The 20,407-nt window shown below is 40.3% G+C and overlaps 1 protein-coding gene across 1 annotated transcript in view; it reads left to right on the forward strand.

Annotated features, from left to right (window-relative positions):
* The window catches only part of LOC139736868 (mRNA (2'-O-methyladenosine-N(6)-)-methyltransferase-like), a 31,250-nt gene extending 12,480 nt beyond the window's left edge, over positions 1-18,770 (forward strand). Inside the window, exons 5-15 of the mRNA XM_071647529.1 lie at positions 207-354; positions 5,534-5,617; positions 7,519-7,618; positions 7,979-8,141; positions 8,458-8,633; positions 11,540-11,626; positions 12,751-12,935; positions 13,392-13,485; positions 14,187-14,287; positions 14,985-15,059; positions 16,686-18,770. Coding sequence (XP_071503630.1) covers positions 207-354; positions 5,534-5,617; positions 7,519-7,618; positions 7,979-8,141; positions 8,458-8,633; positions 11,540-11,626; positions 12,751-12,935; positions 13,392-13,485; positions 14,187-14,287; positions 14,985-15,059; positions 16,686-17,916 — 2,444 coding nt within the window. The 3' untranslated portion in view covers positions 17,917-18,770. The remainder of the gene's footprint in view (positions 1-206; positions 355-5,533; positions 5,618-7,518; positions 7,619-7,978; positions 8,142-8,457; positions 8,634-11,539; positions 11,627-12,750; positions 12,936-13,391; positions 13,486-14,186; positions 14,288-14,984; positions 15,060-16,685) is intronic.
* Positions 18,771-20,407: the final 1,637 nt, after the last annotated feature.

The raw sequence follows: 20,407 nt of genomic DNA on the forward strand, positions 1-20,407 counted from the left end.
CATCATAGCGACATTTCCAGTTTGTTTATAATGCGTTGTTTTCCATTGACATATCACCTAAAATTCTGAAAAGGCAATGAAAAGCATGAGTGATTATTGACATAATAAGGTCAATATTTGATTGTGCAACATTATATAAAAAATCTTTGTGTTTGGCAAGACTCGCATTTCGCCTATTCCATCTCCATTTTGTTGCTTACCCACAGACATCAGTGCCCCAAACGAGTCCTTCAATCGCTGGTTACTGGAGAGAATGGTAGTAGACAAAGGCAAAGATCCCATGCTTCCCAGCCAGTGTGAACATGCTGTTTCACCTTCCATGATGAGAGAAATCATGAGTGACATTCCCATCAGGTGAGCAAAATTGTATTCTATTATTTGCCCTTTATCAGTTAGGTTACCCTCATCAAAACCCGATGATATTCATATTAAAAGAAACGTGCCATTTTTATGAAAACTTGAGCTTTTTGCTCTCAAATTGTGTGTGTGTTTTCTAATATTGAACAATGACAGATATGTAATTTGAAGGTCTTTGATGTTATTACAGTCGTTGTTCACTCACCGGAGCCAGGTGATCAAGCGAGTCATTTTAATGATAATTCATACAGCATCCAGTGTCTGTTGTGCGTAAACTTTTTATGCCTCTGCCACGAATTGGTGCCGGAGGCATTATGTTTTCGGGTTGTCCGTCCGTATGTCCGTCCGCATTCGTTTACTAAATAACTTGAGTAATATTGACTGGAATTTTACCAAACTTGGTCCAAGTATAAAGTTTGATGGGGCAATTACTTGATTAGATTTTGGGTGAAATCGGCCGAAGGTCAAGGTCAAATCATGAAATTTTATCTGTTTACGCAGTAACTCAAGACTGGATCAAGCAAACTTCACCAAACTTTGTCTGAGAATGATGTATGATGGGACAATTACTTGATTAGTTTTTGAGTGAAATTGGACAGAGGTCAAAGGTTAAAGAACAAGGTCAAATCCTAAAATTTATCTGTTTACGTGATAACTCAAAACTGGATGAAGCAGCTTTCACCAAACTTGGTCCAAGGATGATGTATGATGGGGCAATTAGTTGAGTAGATTTTAGTGACATTTGCAAGAGGTCAAAGGTCAAAAGGTCTAGGTGAAATGCTGAAAATGTTGCTATTTCCCCCATATCCATGCAGTGCCCGAAGGTATTTTCTTGAAACTTAGTGTAGACATGTGCTACTGCATAAAGATTCTCCAGAGAGAGTTTCATGTCATAAGGTCAAAGGTTAGATGAAAATATCACTTTTCTCGCAAATGGTTTAATGTATCTTCATGGAACTTGGTACATACACATTTACTGACTGGCAGGGATTATGTAGGGAATATAGGGAATGTAGGGGTCATGGGTCAATAGTCAGGGGGGTCAAAGGTCAAGGTCAACTCCTCAAACTTTTACTATTTCACTCATATACTAGTATATGCAATGCTTGCATTATTATTTCTAAAACTTTATATGTACATGTATTACCTAATGGAGATTCTCCTGGAAATTTCCAGCTGGAAGGTCAAAGGTCAAAGGTTAAGGGTCAAAGGCCAGGTTTTAATGCAAAAAAAAAATCTATTTTACACTATAATTACACTCTTTCTTCATACCTTGAAAATTACTCAATGCATAAACTTATACTAGGGTCGGTCAGAAGCCAAGTAAAAATCCTCAATTCCCCAAATACATGTACCTGCACTCTTAGACAATTATAGCAAACCTAGTTCAAGGAAAGTGAACATTCAAGATATTTCTGACAAACCTGTAATTTTAGTATTTTGCCAGTTATGTGAAACTGTCATCACACTTTGTGAAGACATTGTACCATACACCTATTGGGAGAATCATGCATGATGGCGGAGGCATCAGTCGCCATAGCGACATTTTTACTTTACATTTCCAACTTCTTGAAAACCTCATGACAGAGTTTCACCCAACTTGACAGGTAACAACATCCCTATCCGGATGGTGATAGAATCTCATTTTCTGTAAAGGACCATCATGCCCCCTCCCCTGGGTCTCTCTGGAGAGGCCCTGAAGCCCCCAAATTAAGTATCTTTAACTCTTTATGTGTCACAGTGTAAGCCTTGTGTGCCCCATTATTCAGAGACGACAAGGTATAAGCGCCTTGGAAAACACTTTGTTTTTCAATGCTGTGTAACTTTTCAGCTCACCTGAGCTTAAGGATCAAGTGTTGTTGTTGTTCATTTTCCTTCTGTGAAGATGGCTGGATAGCCCATATTCAGCTACACTAAGCTGGTCTTCCATGGGGTCCAGTTGGATGTGGGGTGGGACCACTTCACCGGGTTAGACACCCTGCTCTTTGCGATGAATGAATGAAGCGGGATCTTTTACGTGCATGAGCTGTGACTCTCTCATACACAGGACCTCCATTTTATGTCCTATCTGAGGGACAGAGTGTTTTGCCTCTTGCTAGAGGGGACGGTATGTTTACACACAACTTTACTCAGTCCAGACTCGGGTTCAAACCAGGGCCGCGTGATCGTGAGGGAGACGCGCTACTGACTGAGCCAACTCACCGCCCTGAGCTATTGCGATTTACTCATTGTTCATCATGCATTATTTTTCTTCCATTTTTTCATCTCTTTTTTCAAAACCCCATGACAGATTTTCACCAAACGCGGGAGGTAGCATTCCTAGGGGGATAGGATCTTAAGTTACTCAAATGGGCACCATCCTTCCCCCCACCAAATTAAGGAATCTTTAAAAATGCCCAATAAATAGTTTGCCTCAGATAGAGTGCCATAAAGGCAAAATGCAGAGCTCAGGTGAGCACTAGAACTGTGGATCTCTTGGTTTATTTTGTAATATTACTGGTACTCTTTTTAGTTTGGATTCAGTACATACAATAGTCTTAACCCATATTGGGTCAACGCACTTGTGTAAACAAACACCACAGTGGCCCAGCACCGTTTGCACACACACGCCGACAGGCAGACAACTCTCCAAACAATCGCTCTTAGCAAGCAATGAACAAAACACAGACTAGTTATATGTCATTTGAAAGAGAATAAAATTACCTTTAAAATGGTATATAATATGCTGCCATTCAATGCACAGTGCAGTCATAGTACTCAGCAGAAGTGAAGTGCAGTAATCCAAAAGTTATGAAATCATTTTTATGCCTCCGCCACCAAGTGGTACCGGAGGCATTATGTTTTTGGGTTGTCCGTCCGTCCGTACGTCTGTACGTCCGTATGTCCGTATGTCCGTCCGCATTTGTTTACGCGATAACTTGAGTAATATTGACTGGAATTTTACCAGACTTGGTCCAAGTATAAAGTATGATGGGGCAATTACTTGATTAGATTTTGGGTGAAATCGGCTAAAAGGCCAAAGGTCAATGGTCAAGGTCAAATCATGAAATTGGACAGAGGTCAAAGGTCAAAGATCAAGGTCAAATCCTAAATTTATCTGTTTACGTGATAACTCAAACCTGGATGAAGCAACTTTCACCAAACATGGTCCAAGGATGACGTATGGTGGGGCAATTAGTTGAGCAGTTTTGTAGTGAAATTGGAAAGAGGTCAAAGGTCAAGGTCAAATGCTAAAAATGTTGCTATTTCCCCCATATCTACGCAATGCCCGAAGGTATTTTCTTGAAACTTAGTGTAGACATGTACTACTGCCTGAAGATTCTCCAGAGAGAGTTTCATGTCACAAGGTCAAAAGTCAAAAGGTCAAAGGTCAGGTGAAATGGTTCAATGTATCTTCATGGAACTTGGTACATACGCATGTACTGACTGGCAGGTATTATCGTAGGAAATTAGGAGTCATGGGTCAGTAGTCAGGGGTCAAGGTTTACTCCTCAAAATTTCACTATTTCCCTCATATACTAGTATATGCAATGCTTGCAGGATTATTTTTAAAACTTAGTATACATGTATTACCTAATGGAGATTCTCTGGGAAATTTCCTGCCAAAATGTCAAAGGTTAAGAGTCAAAGGCCAGGCTGAAGTGCAAAAAAAAAGTTATATTTTGTACTGTAATTACAGTTTTTCTTCATACCTTGAAAATTACTCAATGCATAAACTTATGAAAGGGTCGGTCAAAAGTCAAGTAAAAATCCACAATTCCCCAAATACATGTGCCTGCACTCTTAGACAATTATAGCAAACCTAGTTCAAGGAAAATGAACATTCAAGACATTTCTGACAAACCTGTCATTTCATTATTTTGCCAGTTATGTGAAACTGTCATCACACATTGTGAAGACATTGTACTATACACCTATGGCGAGAATCATGCGTTATGGCGGAGGCATATCAGTCGACATAGCGACATTTCTAGTCTGTGTTTGCTTTCATTAATGGATTAAAAATAGCAAATGTTGTAATTTTACACATCCAGTACCGGAAATGATATGATCAGAGTGTCAGCTTTTTGGACATATGAATATCATGACCATTGATACAATAATTGTAGGTTTATGTTTATGTTTATGATGACGATGATGAAGCTGTTGCGAGTGCACAGGAAATCGATTGTATAATGTGTGAATAATCAGTTTGTTGAAGCAAAACTCATCACGATCGTACAGCATTTCAGTTTCAATTGAATTATACAATTGTCATACATACATGTGGATGTACATGTGGGACTATTATCACAGTCATGTCATCGCCCGGCAAGTGTCCAAACCTCCACAAAAACTGCAGCAGAAAATCCCAAATCGAGCAATCTGTACAGCTGTAGATAGCACCAACTGACGCTTCGTGGTTACATCCCGTTATTCCATGTAAACACATTTTTTTCTATGATTTTGACGATATTGTTGGCATTCGACTCACAAAATCTTCTTGAATTATTGCACACAGTGTAGCAAAACATTCTGGGATATGTTGTCAAAGGTTAGAAGGTGAAAGAACTTTGGAATGACGTCGTTCATATGTCATTTCATTCACTGTGGGATATTTCGTATGTGGCCTCTGGGGCATTCGGACGAACTACGGAATATCCCGCAGGTGGCCCGATATGGGGTAATCAAAAACTAGAAAGTGTTCAATCATATGCACTTGGCTTGGTTCATATTTTACCGGGTCAGGTCCGAGGAATACAAAAGGTGAAAGGTTCAGTCATAAACACTACTGTAAAAGTGGATATTTTCGCGCGAATAATTTTTTGCGCTCGGCCGGGTTAGAAGACTTTCGCGTGTTTTTAATTCCGCGGAATCAAGACATCACGCACAGGAACATACGGCAAGCAAAAATATTCGCGTGCTTTTATTTTCGCGCTAGTTTCTGGTTGCGCAAAATGCGCGAAAATTTCCACTTTTACAGTATTTAAGTCATGTAATTGAATAACAAAATTGTGGAGCAGAATACAGGAATGCCTTCAAAAAGAAAGAAAGAAGAAATTAGAAATAGAATAGAAGATGACAAGGCATGCATGAACAGCACCTTGCAACCATGATGACTTGTATGCAAGATATGCAAAATGAGTAAATGTTTTCAGTGGTCTAATGTTTGTTTTTCTATTTACTTTTTACTAAGGCTTTACCGACCAAACCTCCATTCAGCAGCAAGAAAACTTCTCTCCAGTTACGCTGAGGCTGCCAAGTCCATGATACAGTCAAGGTAAATATGTGAAGAAATACATGAAAAATAAAGAATTTTATTTTGCAGAATGACTGATTGTTATGTGCTAGTGTAATAAGGGAAGCTTTTATTACTATTTATTTTTATGCCTCCGCCACGAAGTGGTGCTGGAGGCATTATGTTTTCGGGTTGTCCGTCTGTCCATCCTTCTGTCTGTCCTTCCGTCCGTCCGTAATGAATTTTGTGGACAGCGTAACTAAAAAACCTTTTGAGGTATCCTAATGAAACTTGGCATGTATGTGTAATAGGGGGTGAAGTTGTGCCTATCAACTTTTGGGTGCACATGCTTAAGGTCAAAGGTCAAAAGGTCAAGGTCAAATACGTGAAATTTCACTATTTCCACCATATCTATGCAATGCCTGAAGATATTTTCTTGAAACTTAGTGTATACATGTATTACCCAATAAAGATTCTCTAGTGAAAGTTTGGGGTCATGAGGTCAAAGGTCAAAAGGTCAAGTAGAAATATTAAAACTTCACTTTTCTCTCCGTAACTTGGAAATTGTTCAAGGTATCTTCATGGAACATAGTATATATATATATATATATATATATATGTACTGACTGGCAGTGATTATCTAGAGAATTTAGGGTTCATGGGTCAAAGGTCAGGGGTCGGAGGTCAAGGGCAACACTTCAAAATTTTACTATTTCCCTCATATTTATGCAATGCCAGCAGGATTATTTTTTTTTGTCAACACTTGGTGTATGCATGTATAACCTAATAGAGATTCTCTGGAAACTTTTTTTTTTCTTTTTTTTTTTGCTACAAAGGTCAAAAGGTCAAAGATCAAGGGAAAGTGCTGAACTAACTTTTTCCTCCCTATCTCCGAAGTGGCTCAAGTTATCTTGAAACTTTCTACATATTTATGCATGTTCTGCCTGACAGTGATTATCCTATGAATTTTAGGGTCAAAGGCCAGATGAAAATGGTAACAATGTACTTTTCAATACAGAAATTGCACTTTTTCTCCATACCTTGAATATTACTCAATGCATTAACTTATGAATGGGTCAAAGTCAAGTTAAAGTCCTTAAATCTCCAAATACATGCTCTCCTATTCATCCAATTAAACCTAGGTCAAGGAAGGTGAACAATCAACACATTTGTGACTAACTTGTCATTTTGATATTTTGCCAATTTTGTGAAAATGTATTTCACACATTGTCCACATGTACTATAGACCTATTACGGTTGTAGGAGAATCATGCATTATGGCGGAGGCATACCAGTCGCCGTAGCGACATTTCTAGTTTTTTTGTTTTTATGCCATGAATGTTATGTTGCAGACTAATCATTGTTTTTAATATGCCTCAGGAAGTAACCCAGAAATTGTTTTCAGTTTCAGGGAGATGGAGCTCTGTCAAAGAATATGCCTAAAGATAGGATAAAAGCCAGATATTCTAGATCTTTGCAGGAAAAGCAGGCCCACTGTCAAGATATTACTATATCCTCCTTTTTCATGAATGTAGTACATTTAAACCTGTCTATAGCAGCCACGCGAGATAAAAAAAAAGGGGCTATTATAGACAGATGGCCGCTATAGACAGTTGGTCGTTAAGACAAGTTTGACCGTATTTTGCAAATTTCGGCTTCTAAGACAACTGGAGTGGCTGAATTTGCATTGGAGAACCACAGTGATGGAATAAGAAATTTAGTAGTGTTACAGGAGGCAATATATCAGTAAGTTGTGTTGTTAATTTTGCGAATATCGGTCAACTCTGGAAATTTATAAAAGCAAACAAGCGCTGAAATATGCAGCATTTACAGAACACTTACAGCAGAGTTGTAGAAAGTTTTATAGATTGTTACATTTCACTGAACAGCAGTCCATGCTGCAATTATTTTCTGGTCTGATGATTCTTTCTAATGTAAAACAGGAATGCCTCCTCAGAAAGCAGGAAGCTGGTGAAGTGGAATGCGGAGGACACGTTCCAGTGGCTGCGCACACAACCCACCTGCAGCATAGATGAGTGCATGGTGAGTGACTGTGATGCCTGATGAGGAAAAGTGGAAAAAAGCCATTTTTTCAAATCGCCTGTCTACATCTGTACATATGCAGCGTTCATTGCACTGAGCCCTGTCTTTTCCAGCTGTAGTTTTGATTGAGCTGTTGAATTGAGTGGCCGGTATAAGATGGGGAGGATAGGAATTGAACATCCAAGCATGACCATGTTTGTTTAAATACTCAGGAATCATGTCCCAGTGCCCAAGGGTTCAAGAGTTTGATATAAAAGATATTTTAAGTGAGTCAGTTGTTATTTGAGTGTGGGCATGTGAGCAAATTAAAGGCATGAAGATTCATTGCTCACCCTTAGGTCATTTTACCTTCCCTCCCAGAAACGGTTGACACACCTCAAAGAGCAGTGTGGACCGCATCTGTGTGAGGCGGCAAGGTCATCCATTGAGAACATCTGCACCAAGATGTACAACTTTTCCTGTGAGGCATGCCGCAAACTGCAGCAGAAGCACTGGGAACTGCTGAAGGAGCACCAAATAGAAGGTACAGTGAGGCAAAGGGAGTGACCCAGCCTTGCTTAAAGTGACTGACTCTTATCAGTTTTTGATGTAAGTTTGTTCTACCTCTTGCCAATATCACACACTTTAAAGCTATTGTCTTAAAAGTCCAGATGGCAAGAAATGTGTCATGTTCTCAGACATTTTATCAGTTGAAGGGCAGAAGGTCATAAACTCATTAAGAGCTGTACATAGTTAATGCCCTTTTACTCCTTAACTGAATATATTACAATCATTTTTCTTTTTATGGGTGACCTAAGAAAAGCTAATTTCAAAAGATTCCTATTAATCTTGGTTCGCAGAGCCACCACCCTTCACAAGACCTCCTTCCGACCGCAAGATGCGTTGCTATAACATTCAAATGGCTGTGCCTACACCTCGACTCCCAACAGTTGACTTGCATGAAGAGGGAACAGTGACGTGCCTCAGATACAAGGGAGAGATGATGAAGATCAACACGCAGCATATAATGAAGTTGGTCAGTAAACCCTTGGACTTGTAGAGACACTAGGATTTGACAACTTTCAGTGCCTGTTACACATGCACTTAAAGACCTAATAAAATGCTTGCAAAATGTTTTAATATGCAAAAGAAATGTAAAATATATGTCATGATTATCAATGTAAACATGTTGTCATTGTCGTTCCGGTTTTTGTCGCTTCTAGAAACTCCCCCAAATATCACATTTTTGGAGGACCTCGTTGCAGCTTTTGCGAAAAAGATAGTCATGTGACCAACACCCCTGAACCGATTGATGACGTATAAGCACGGAGTTGTGCTCAGTTAGCAGACGCCGCTCAGCACAAGCACTTAGATTACTCAGCTTGGTACGCGCGCGTACACGTTAGCTAGCCCGGCCAGGCCCTGGCCCCGCGGGATGTGCGCTCCCGGTCAACCCACTGACTGTCGACATGTACGCATTAGTACCACGTACATTTTCACTAAGTTAGCTTGCACAAATACCTGGTACCTCAAGCATAATGTCTTCCCCTATATGGGTAAACTTCGACATTGATGATTATGATGATGATGATGAAGACTGCAGCTCTGACGATAGCGGAGAAGAAGAGGAGGCACATGAAGTTGAAGGGGAAGATGGGGAGGGAGAGGCAACCGATGAACTAACCCCGTCGCGGGGCGCTGTAACATATGTATTTGTCCGTATGGGGTCGCTGCTGCGGTTACCGATGAACCAGAACGTTATCGTGGGGCTGCACCTTACCGATATGAACCAGCTGCATCTCACCCGCTGCCAGTGCAAGAGCGTATGAACATGGCACCGAGTCCGAGAATAGACGTCACGGAAACGATCGCCTGGGAAATACAGAGTGGTATGTCTGGTATGCCCCCATATAGTTTAACGTTAGAAAGGATATACTGTATTCTACATGATTGACATTGTAAGTTGTAACTGTTTGTCTAGTAAGTAGTAGAAGAACAGACCCAGCTCGCTCACAAAGTGAGCGGCTACTCCGGCCGCAGCAAGCAGGAGCGTCCTGGCCGTGGCCTGGCCCGTCGGCCGGCGCTAACAAGTTAAACTACTAGTACTCCAGTAGTCTAGTAGTAGATCTAGTAGCAGTCTACTAGTAGTAGTAGTCTACTAGTACTACTACTAGTAGTAGTAGTATTACCACTAGGTCTAGTAGACTAGTAAAAGCAGAATCTGTGGTAGTAGTACAGAGGCTACACTCTAGGGGGATATGTTACAGGGTGGGTTGTTGCGCAAAAAGAAAAAAAAAAAGGCCTAACCAGTTTCCCATGGTCAGTTTCTGCAATATTTGTTATCAGTAATTTAGATGCGCCATTTTCTATAAGAAAAACGATACCAAGAATGATCGTCAATTTTGGTCGAGTAGTTTTTGTTTTATGCTACAAATCATACTGTGGAAGGAAGCCCAACGCCGTGCTTATCTACCGATGAACGCCACGGTGGGGCTGAATTCACGAGTAGGTCTTGGCCTATAAAGCAGGCGAGTCGCCGTAGTATTAGTACAGACACGCAGTGGTGGTGGGGCTATCGTGAAATAGGCCCCACCGCAGTGCGTGTGCACCGTACCCGTGCGTTTATAGCAAGCAAGGGTAGGTCCTCCTAGGGTTTAGGGTTAGGTAGGGTTGTATTTATGGTTAAATTGGCCGTTAAATTAGTCGAGGGACAAATTTGCAAGTCATTTTCGCCGCATTCACGAATATTGACTGTGGAAGGCAGCACCACCGCCGTGCTTACCTACCGATGAACGCCACACGGTGGGGCTGAATTCACGAGTATTTAAACAGGCGAGTCGCCGTACCAGACACGCAGTGGTGGGGCCCATTTCACGAGTTTGCCAAAAATAATGGATATCCAAGCGTACCAAAGTTGTAATCTGTATTATTGGCAGTATTAAATCGGATACAATTCATTAAATATTCTTTTGTCTAAAGGCTTGGCCAATGACAATAGTGCAGCACGGCACCTACTATGCGCTCGCTAGCTCGCTCCCCCGCCAGCGCTAGCCGCCGGCCAGCTGTCGCTGCGCTGCGCGCGCTAGCATAACCTTGCCAGCTCGCTGGCTATGGCTAGGCTGGTCCGACAATCAATATCGACGACTCCGTTCTTAGACGTCATCACAATTTAGAAACGATAGTGCGCCGCATGCAGCAAAAGTATGGAAAGTTTTCCAAAACCGAGGAAATTGCATCCATTATGTTAACAAATATAGAACAAAATTCAGAACAGTAAAAAACCCCGCACAACCATAGAATTACTTAAGCCAGGCTGACACTTGCACGATTCTGTGGCACGCATTGGCACGACTCGAGTCGTGCCAGTGCGCAAACTAGTCGTAAACTGGCGTGAAGTGTGCGTAGACCCGTCGTGACCTGCGTGCCATGTCGGGATGAGAATTTTGAAATGTTCAAAATTTTGGTCACGACTTGCCACAACAAAATCGTGGCCAAGAGTTGTGCAAGTGTCAGCCTGGCTTTAGAATTTAGAATTTAATATTGTTACGTCATTGAGAAAAAAATGTCTAAACCATTTTATTAGGTCTTTAAATGGTCAATCCAATATGTACACATCCACACAATTAAAAAACCATATCTAATAAATTTGCATATCTGACAGCAAAATTTTTGCAAAGTTAATCATCTTCAAGTTTTGCCAGCGTGACTGCAGCTTATCTGAACCCATCAAAGATACAATGGTTCTGTTTTTAGATTCTAAATTTTAAAATGGTATCAAGATTTCAGTGTTAGAAAAGATAAATGTCAACAAATAAAAGTCATCATAACCTTCATGCATTGTCCAATTTTTTATAGAGTGTAAGATAAGAGTTACGTATGCAGTGTCAAGTTTCTCAATTTGCAGTGGCTAAGATAGTGTACAATTTCCTTCTGTCTGTGCAGGATGCATTGTACCAGTTTTACTGCCGTGATGACCCAACAAGACACAATTTCTTGCCACGAGTCTGGTGTTTGCTCCGGAGGTACCAGGTATGTGTGAAAACTTTTTTATTCTTTACATCTCGGTGTATCATGCCATCGTCATGTGTCTGTTACAGTGTCATATCATTCACAGTGTCTAGTGGCTATTGATCCTAGACTAATTATACCCCTGTCCACACATAATGTGTAAGGAGGTATATTATAGGAATCACTCTGAGATCAGGTGGCTGAGTTATCTGTCAGTCAGTCAGTCAGTCAGTTTGTTAGTTGCAAAATCTTGTGGGTAGAACTACTCCATTTTTTGAGCAATTAACTGAAAATTTGGCCCATAGTGACTGCTAGTAGACCAAATAAAAAAAGAAGGTATTTTCTTGTCTGTATTTTTGAAAAGAGGTGATGCGGGAGGTCCTTGCTATTTAACCTGTTGAGGATGGTTTGATTATTGCTACAACATGCATTTCCCATAGACGCTTGCCCGAGTATACTCTGGACTCGTCCTCAACGGGTTAATATCTTCCTATATTTGATCTGAAGGAACAGAATCTTGAAGTAATATTTGATTTTCCGTCACAGTTTTTAAACAGGCATGGAATTGTACTTAAATATTTTGATTCCAAAAGTCAGGAAAAAGCTGTGCAGATTGGAATTCTTTGCATTTTATAAACAATTATAAAATGGCAAGAACATGCTTGCCAAATGTTGGGAATGGGTAGGCCCTTTTCAGGGCGACATACATACCCAAGAAAGAATACATGTATGTGGTGCACCATGAAGCCTTCTACCACCCAATGTTTTACTGCCACAGAAACCTTCAAAGATTCAAAAGAAATTTGGCACATGCGATTGTGATTTAAAGGTGTGCAAGACATATTTTTCAAGAGAATCTGTATGTTTGGCAGAGGTATTAATTACCTTCATTGATATCTGTAGTTAACTTCAGAAGCAGTGATATGAGATAAACAAGAGACCACTTGTGCTTGCAAGTATTCTACTCTAAAAGATACCAGCCAATGAATGCCAGAATTCTATTGCATATGGCATTGAATCTAGTCGAGATGATAATGTCATCAGGTTGCAGTAATATGAGTAGAGGAAGACAGGGGAAAAAGAAAAAAAAAAGTGATAAAGAGAGCATCCAATCATGACTGTCTTATGTATGCCCCACCTTCCAGACCCTGTTTGGTATAGCAGACCAGGAGGGCTTTGGCCTCCAGGGAGCTCTGACTACCGGTGTCTTCAAGGCCCTCCATGACCACTTTGGAGTCACCTTTGAGTGCTTTGCCTCACCCCTGAACTGTTACTTCAAGCAGTACTGCTCAGCATTTGCCGATACAGATAGCTTCTTTGGCTCCAGAGGGTAATCCAAATTATTTTCTTTCTTTGTACTTACCAGCCATTAATTTTCAGTATTGAAGACTTGTTAAGTAAACTTAAGTTTAAACTTCCTGTGTAGTGACATAAAATGTATTGCTTAACTCACACAGTACAGGACAGCTTCAACACTACACTATCTTTTGATGTGCTGTTTCCTTCTTTTCTTTTGTCTAGAAGTGTGTATTCCTGGTTTTAGATGTGGAGAATATCCTTTAGTTCAAAGCTAGAATGTGTTTAAGAGTCCAACAAGTTTAGATATCAAAACAACTACATGTAATCCCTTCAAATTGATATTATTTTGTGCATGCCATTGTCATGTGTGCATGTCTTGTTTTCTCATCTTTGTGTGAATAATTATGAATGTCTCAAAGTGTTTCCCCTTGTCATTTCAAATCTCAGAATACCTATTAATTCTATGATTTGTTTTGGATATGTACAGGCCCATCCTGGACTTCTTTCCCTTCAGTGGCTCGTTCGAGGCCAACCCACCATTCGGTGAGGAGCTGATGGAAGCAACTGTGACTCACTTCGAGGTATGTCCTCATGAAAAAACTGAAGACCATGTTGTGAACAGAGAAGCTTCGCCAAAGTGTCACATTGCCTCTTTCTGTAGCAAAGATCTTTGATGTTCAAGTCCATGCAACTAGAAAATCTGACAGGGAAGCAAAAACAATTGTTCAAAAATCTGTAAAGAAGTAACTGTGGGTCATGTAAATATGGTCCATTGTCACATTTGCTGTGGAAGATCATTTGTGTGTACAGATATATTGTTTGCTGTTTGTGAACACAGTGCGTGGATATCATATATCTTTGAGTTTAAATTGCATTACGTGAATGCACATTTTCACTGATTTTGTTTTCTATTTTGTTACAGCAGTGAACTACGCAATCTCTGGCTGCGAAATAGACAAAATACTTCCAAGAACTGTTGCAATGTACTGTCCATAGACTTGCGGGGATATTTAATACATCACATAAGATGGCTCTTTCAACCTGGTTGACATGTTGCTATTTTCAGTATTACATATATTTTGCTATATAAGTTTAGAAATATAAAACCTCCTGCCATAAAAGTGCAGAGTCATGACATCAAATTGGAATCCAGAGTGCTGATTAGAAGATATGATAGTTCAGTGCCATTCTTTCACGTTGCCTTCTCAGTATTTATTCTGTCTGCAAGGGCTCATACTGTGTTGTGTTCATGACACATGCTTGTTCTCTGTGCTCCCTATAGAAACTGCTGGAGAGAACAACGGATCCTCTTTCTTTCATCGTCTTCATACCAGACTGGAGAGATCCACCCATCAATGCTCTCAAGATGATGGAGAGCAGCAAGTAAGTCTCGTCACTGCTCCACTGTCCTGTGAACAGCCTTGCTGTCTCACTATTTTATGGTAATTCGGGAACATTGGTCAGTATTGAATGCATTCTTGCACTGAAATTCTCACCAATCTGAGGTCCTTGAAAATATGTGAAAAGAGATCCGGCATGGAGAGAGAAAGACAAGAGACAGAGAGACAGAGACAGACAGAGAGAGAATGAAGTAGGGACATCAGACAAGACAGGATAGATGTTTTCCGTCAAAGCCAACCTGGGTTACCTTCAGATATGCCAGATAATCTTCAGTTTTGCCAGGCTAATAATCCACTAGACAAGCTCTGTAAAGAAGTAAGTGGTAATAATGCTGTTTGGTACTTAGTAATAACATTTGTTTTGCATCTGATACTTTGTCTTTGTATATGTTATTGTTGTATCCTCTGGTATGTGCACATGTACTGGAGGATACTTTGCATGCAGCAGTATTCTGCTGCTGCCAAAATATCACATTTGCATGTGCAGTACTGGCCATGTGCCTTGATGAATTTTATTCAAATTCATATTATTTCAAAATTCCTTTCTTTTCTTTGTTTTTTTCAAAATGTCCGGTCGCAGACTTAGTCATGTGATGTTTACGAGGAATATTTGTTTGTGGGGATAAGAGAGAAGGAATGATGTTTGCAGTAAGACTGTATTCTTTATTACACTACCACAGATTCAAGAGGAGACAAGAGGTGATCCCAGCGTATGAACATGACTACCGCAGTGGAGGCCAGCACAGCATGCCTGAGTGAGTGATACTTCTCGTTATGCATGCCATGGCAATACATGTCTTTGCAGAAAGGGACCTAAATTGTAGTAGTGCATGTTCCATGTGGTGTGGCATATCAGTTTTTTGTGAACTTGCGTGAGGATGAATAAACTTGCAAATGGATTTTCTGTGAGGTTTACTATTATATTCTTACTGTTTGAACATGTATTGATTGAATTGAATTCATATTACCCCTGCCTAACAAAGTTTGAAGGGGGTACATGTATATCGGAATCAGCTTTTGGACTTGCAGGTGGTCAGGCGGTTGGTTGGTCTGTTGCAAATGTTATGGATTGAAATATCTTCAATGTTTGAGCAATTCAAAAACATTTTGGCACACATGTTAAGCTCAGTGTAAAGTTGTGCAAGACACACTTTGCAAGAGTAGCAGAAAGTTCTTTGCCCCGACAACGGCACAAAACTTGGCGCACTTTATAACTTGATGCACACTTGTGCAGGACAAAGTTTTAAGAGTAAGGAAAGCATGTCACCAAGGTAACCAAGGTAACAGCACATTATGGCCCCCAAATCAGGAAAAACCCTTGCAGGAGATGTATCTGCTCCACTTTTCATAAGTAGCCAAAAGTGCATTGCCATGTTAGCAAGATATTATGGCCCCAAATCAATAAAAAGCTGTGGTGATTTGTGGAAGTGTCCTGGCCGAGTGGATAAGAGTGCATATTGCTAAATCACATGAGCGTGGTTTAGGTTTATGAGCCCAAGCCCAACAAAGCACGACACACTTGCCCTTCTGCAAGGCACTATGTCCACATTGCTACTCTCTACCTAGTAGTATGAATGGGTACCCAGTAGGATGATAATAATAGTTGATCAGCATGTACATGCCTAAGATGGCAACTGGTTGGAATGCTTTCCAGGGAGTGGAGAGTGAGCACTGTCAATGCTGGTTGGAAATAATGTTGGCCTATCCAGTGACCGGGGTAATAATAGTATGTATGCACCTTGAGCACTCTACAGAGAGGATTTGGTGCAATACAAGTCGTCGTCGTCGTCATCGTCGTCTTATTCTTATTCTTATTCTTATTCTTATTCATATTCTTATTCTTATTCTTATTCTTATTCTTATTCTTATTCTTATTATTGTTATTATCATCGTTATTACAGATATTATTAGCAATGTAAAGCTGTGCTGATGTATCTTTCAGGAGTAGAGGAAATTATGTCGTCATGGTAACAGCACATTGACAGTTTATAATTCTTGGCAGTACAGAAGTGTTTTAGTCACCTTAAGTCATATTTTTAGGTTCATTTGTTTTATGTGGCTGCTAAGGAACCAATGGATGCTTGTCAGCAGACAACCACAGGACCAAGAGCTTGATTAATGCTCCTCCCAAGGACTATGCACGGAGGATGGAGCGCCTGGCCTAGGGGCACAACTGCTGCAGCCATGGGACTCGAACCGAAGACACTGTGATCGACACCCTGTGTTCTTATGCACAGAGCCACAACAGTTCCTATTTTATATATTAGATATGACATTTGACAGCAGAAGACATTATGCACATTGGTCCTGCATGCGTAGGTATAAGGCTACAATTATCTGTTCCATGGCATTTTCTTTTTTCTTTGCATTCCATAATCCAGATCTGCAGTGAACATTCGAGCAGCACATGGTACATTGATGTTCTTCCTTCAGAACGATGAAGGGAATAGGGTGTGGCCACCATCTGAGGAAGGAATCCAAGCAGTCCTTGAAGCAGCCAGACCCGGGTCAGCACCCACAACACCAAGGAAAAAGAGGATGTCAGAAGATGGGGAGATGTCACCGTCCAGGAAACGCTCCAGGTCTGACCGGGAATACAATGGGAGTGGCAGGACAGAGAGGTCTCCGTCTTATAGCAGAGAAGAGTATAGCACCTCCTCCTCACTGTATGGTAGGACCGAACACAGTAGAAACCATGGTGAAAGTTCGTACTCACTATCATCATCATCATCATCGTCATCACCATCATCATCATCATCATCTTACAATCCCTCCATGCCTGCCAGAGAGGTGTCACACTACACACCACCTTCTAGTGACAGAGAGCACAAAAGAAACTCTCCCCTTGGGGCAGTGGAGCAGTTGGCCACACACTCAAGCATCATTCACTCTGTGAAGCAAGACATGGACAATGCCAGCAAGAGCTGGTTTCACCATGTGAAGCCAGTCAATGCAGACTTGCACATGAGCTCCGAGAAGAAGGTGCCCTCCAGTCAGAGCGGTGGCAGCAGTGAAGGCAATGGGGGATCCGTCATCATGCACACAAGCCCTTTCAGGAGAGAGAAACCCTTCAGTCCAACAAAGCTCAATTACAGTCCAGATGCCAGTGACACATTACCCAAATCTGCAGACAGTCCCTTGAAAAGTAGTGACAGCAGCAAGACGAGTAATCTCGGTGTCATCAACTGGTTTGTGGATACCAAGAGTAAAGCCACTCCCACTAAGACGCTAGCTGACTACACCACAGGCAACACAACAGGCAACTGGACAGAGGCTATTCGGCCTCTAGAGGCCAAACCTGTCCTTAACAGCCCTGTCAAATTTGAGAGCAAGAGTGGCAGTAAGTGGACCCCAATCAGCAAAGCAGCCTTGGCCAGTCCAGAGAAAGTTGATGAAGGTATCGATGTCTATGAGTGGAAGGACGATGATGAGGACTCTCAGCCAGTTGTGACGAGTCCGGTAAGGAGAGGGGCCAAGGCACTTGCCAAGGGGGCCATGAAGCTGAAAGCAGTCAAAAGACTTGACAGTACCTTGAGCTGTAATCAGTTGGTGACCCAGAAGTCTACTGTTGTAGGTGGCAGAGTTCTGAGATCAAGGAAAGATTCAAAATGAGCTTATAAATATGCCACAAGCGGTACCCTCTTCCCTTAATTCTACCCCTTGCCCACTCATAGTGTGTAGGAGTTACTGTGAGCTTAGATGGCCAGTCAGATTGTTGTTCTGTCTGTTTCAAAATATTGTTGATCAAATTGCTCCCACAGTTTTTGAGCAGTTAGCCTAAAATTTGTACATGTGACCACTAATACCAGTACATTTGCACATGAGCAAGACACCTTTTTTGGTCATTATAGAGTAATGTGTTGCCACCATGATAACCAGAATTTCATGAATATCATACCAGAATGCATATGATCAATGAAGTGTGTAGTTGTGTAAGACACCTATAGTGATTGTCAAAAAATGTGTTTCTATGGCCTCAGCATATTTATAAAAATCATAAAAAAGATATTGTGGGGCCAGCTACTCTCAGTTTTTGAGGGTTTTGATTGGAATTTGACACATACGATCACTGTATTATGTAGTCGTGCAAGACAACTGCATTTTTAGCTCACCTGAGCCTTAGGCTTATTAGCTGTTATGATCGATCATCGTCCAATGTCAGTCGTACATTGTAGGTAAACTTTTTACATTTTCAGCTTCCTCTTCAAAATCAAAACAGATTTTCACCAAACTTGGCAAGAAGCATCCCAAGGGTATAGAACTTTAATCTGTTCAAATTGGCATAATACCACCCCCCCAACAATGAATCATTTAAGGATCTTCTCAAGAACTAGAAGCTTAGTTCTTTGAGTAAGTATGTGGTGACTGTTGTCTCAAGTTTGTTCCTGGCAGATCCAAGGGTGGCCCCCTTGGGGCTTGATCAAATCATCTTCACCTTCATTGATATTTCTAGTTGGAATTCAAGTCTTAGCAATCTTCCATCAATTTTTGCAAGTATTTTGCAAAAAAAAAATACAAGTCTTGCCTCATATTTTTCAATAAAATTTTCTTGTAATGTAAATCTGTATAGATTATTTTATTTTGATTTGGTACTTATTAGCTCATGTTGAATAAGTTTTTTTTTTTCATTAAATTGAAATGTTAACATAAGAGGAATGGAAGATGATACATATTTGGGTCAACAAAGTGTCTTCTACTTTTTTTATTATGCCTCCGCCACGAAGTGGTGCCGGAGGCATTATTTGTATTTATATTTATTCATTATTTGATGGGATGTAGAAACAAATCAGGAGACTTCATATTGAGTGGTAATGCAATGATCAATTCATATGTATATCCTTTTTTTTTTTTTTAAGGAAAAAAAATTAAAAAAAATTAGATAGAGATGAATTAGTATGCTTAAGACTTAATTCTCTGCAATAACTGTAATGATGGAGTTACCTTTGCAGACAAGGAGATTTCTGAAGGTTGATGGTTGCATGGATGTGAGGCCATGTTTCCTGACTTCATCTTTCAGAGTTTGCTTTTGAATTCAACATATTTCCCCCTTCGTAGATACCTTACCCTAAATGGTTTCTAGGAACTATTGCTACATGCAATCCTCCATATTTCTTATCAAGTTTACAGCATAGTTGGGTTATTGTATGAGGAGTGAATTGAATCATGATGCTAGATGATTTGTGGTGGGCTATCATGTGCATACGGGTACAATTACCTGATGAAAATAGAGAAGGTTTGTTCCATGAATCATGCATTGTTGGAAGGGGAGGGGGAAATTACAGTTCTTTTGTTTATAACTTGTAACTACTTAAGGAGATTTATTTATAGTTTCTTAATGTGAAGTAGGCCAGGGGAGGGGAACCTGGGAGGCTCCCTCTCAGCATTACATGCGATATGTTGCCTTCACAAAAAGCAATCGCCTTGATGTTTCATGACCTTTTTCTTTTGAGTCTCCGCATCTTTTGAGACCAAATTTGCGACGCCCGGTGCACAGTTTCGAAGTTGTTCATAAATGTGTACATGCATGTCAGATAAAAAATTGCTCAAAAACGTGAATTCATGAATAGTTTTAACCCTAACCAGGCCGGGCTTTTTTGGGTGTTCTGTGGCCGGGGAGGGGTTGATTCAACCCCCCCTTGAGATCTCGGCTGTCGCTCGCGCAATCGCCATAAAAATTAGCACATACATTACCTGTGGCGTAATCTACCAAACCATACAAAGAGAAATTGAAATTTTCGTCACAATGATTAATTATGCTAATATATGCATAAAATTTTACTTTTTGCTCTAAGTCAGAAATTAAAGCTCCTAGAATCCTAATTTTCGGTGATAACATTCTTTGTAGCCTTCCTAACAATGTACTTGAAAAAAAATCTGGTATCAAAATCAATTTCTTATATATTTTATTGTTTTATGAATTTCTTATGTATTTCTTTGTTTTTTCGACCTTTTGTTTTATCAGTTTTTTTCGCAAAACTTATGACAGAACCTATTTCAAGCATAATTATTATAAAATCAATTAGTTTCAGCCAATGAAAGTGAAAATAATCATATCTTTATGAATAAGAAGAGAAAACTCCATTTGCATAGACTTTGTACACAA

The sequence above is a fragment of the Diadema antillarum genome, unplaced genomic scaffold (genome assembly GCF_040938485.1).
Source record: "Diadema antillarum isolate AM-2024a unplaced genomic scaffold, OU_Dant_1.0 seq00000672_RagTag, whole genome shotgun sequence".
Lineage (NCBI taxonomy): Eukaryota > Metazoa > Echinodermata > Echinoidea > Diadematoida > Diadematidae > Diadema > Diadema antillarum.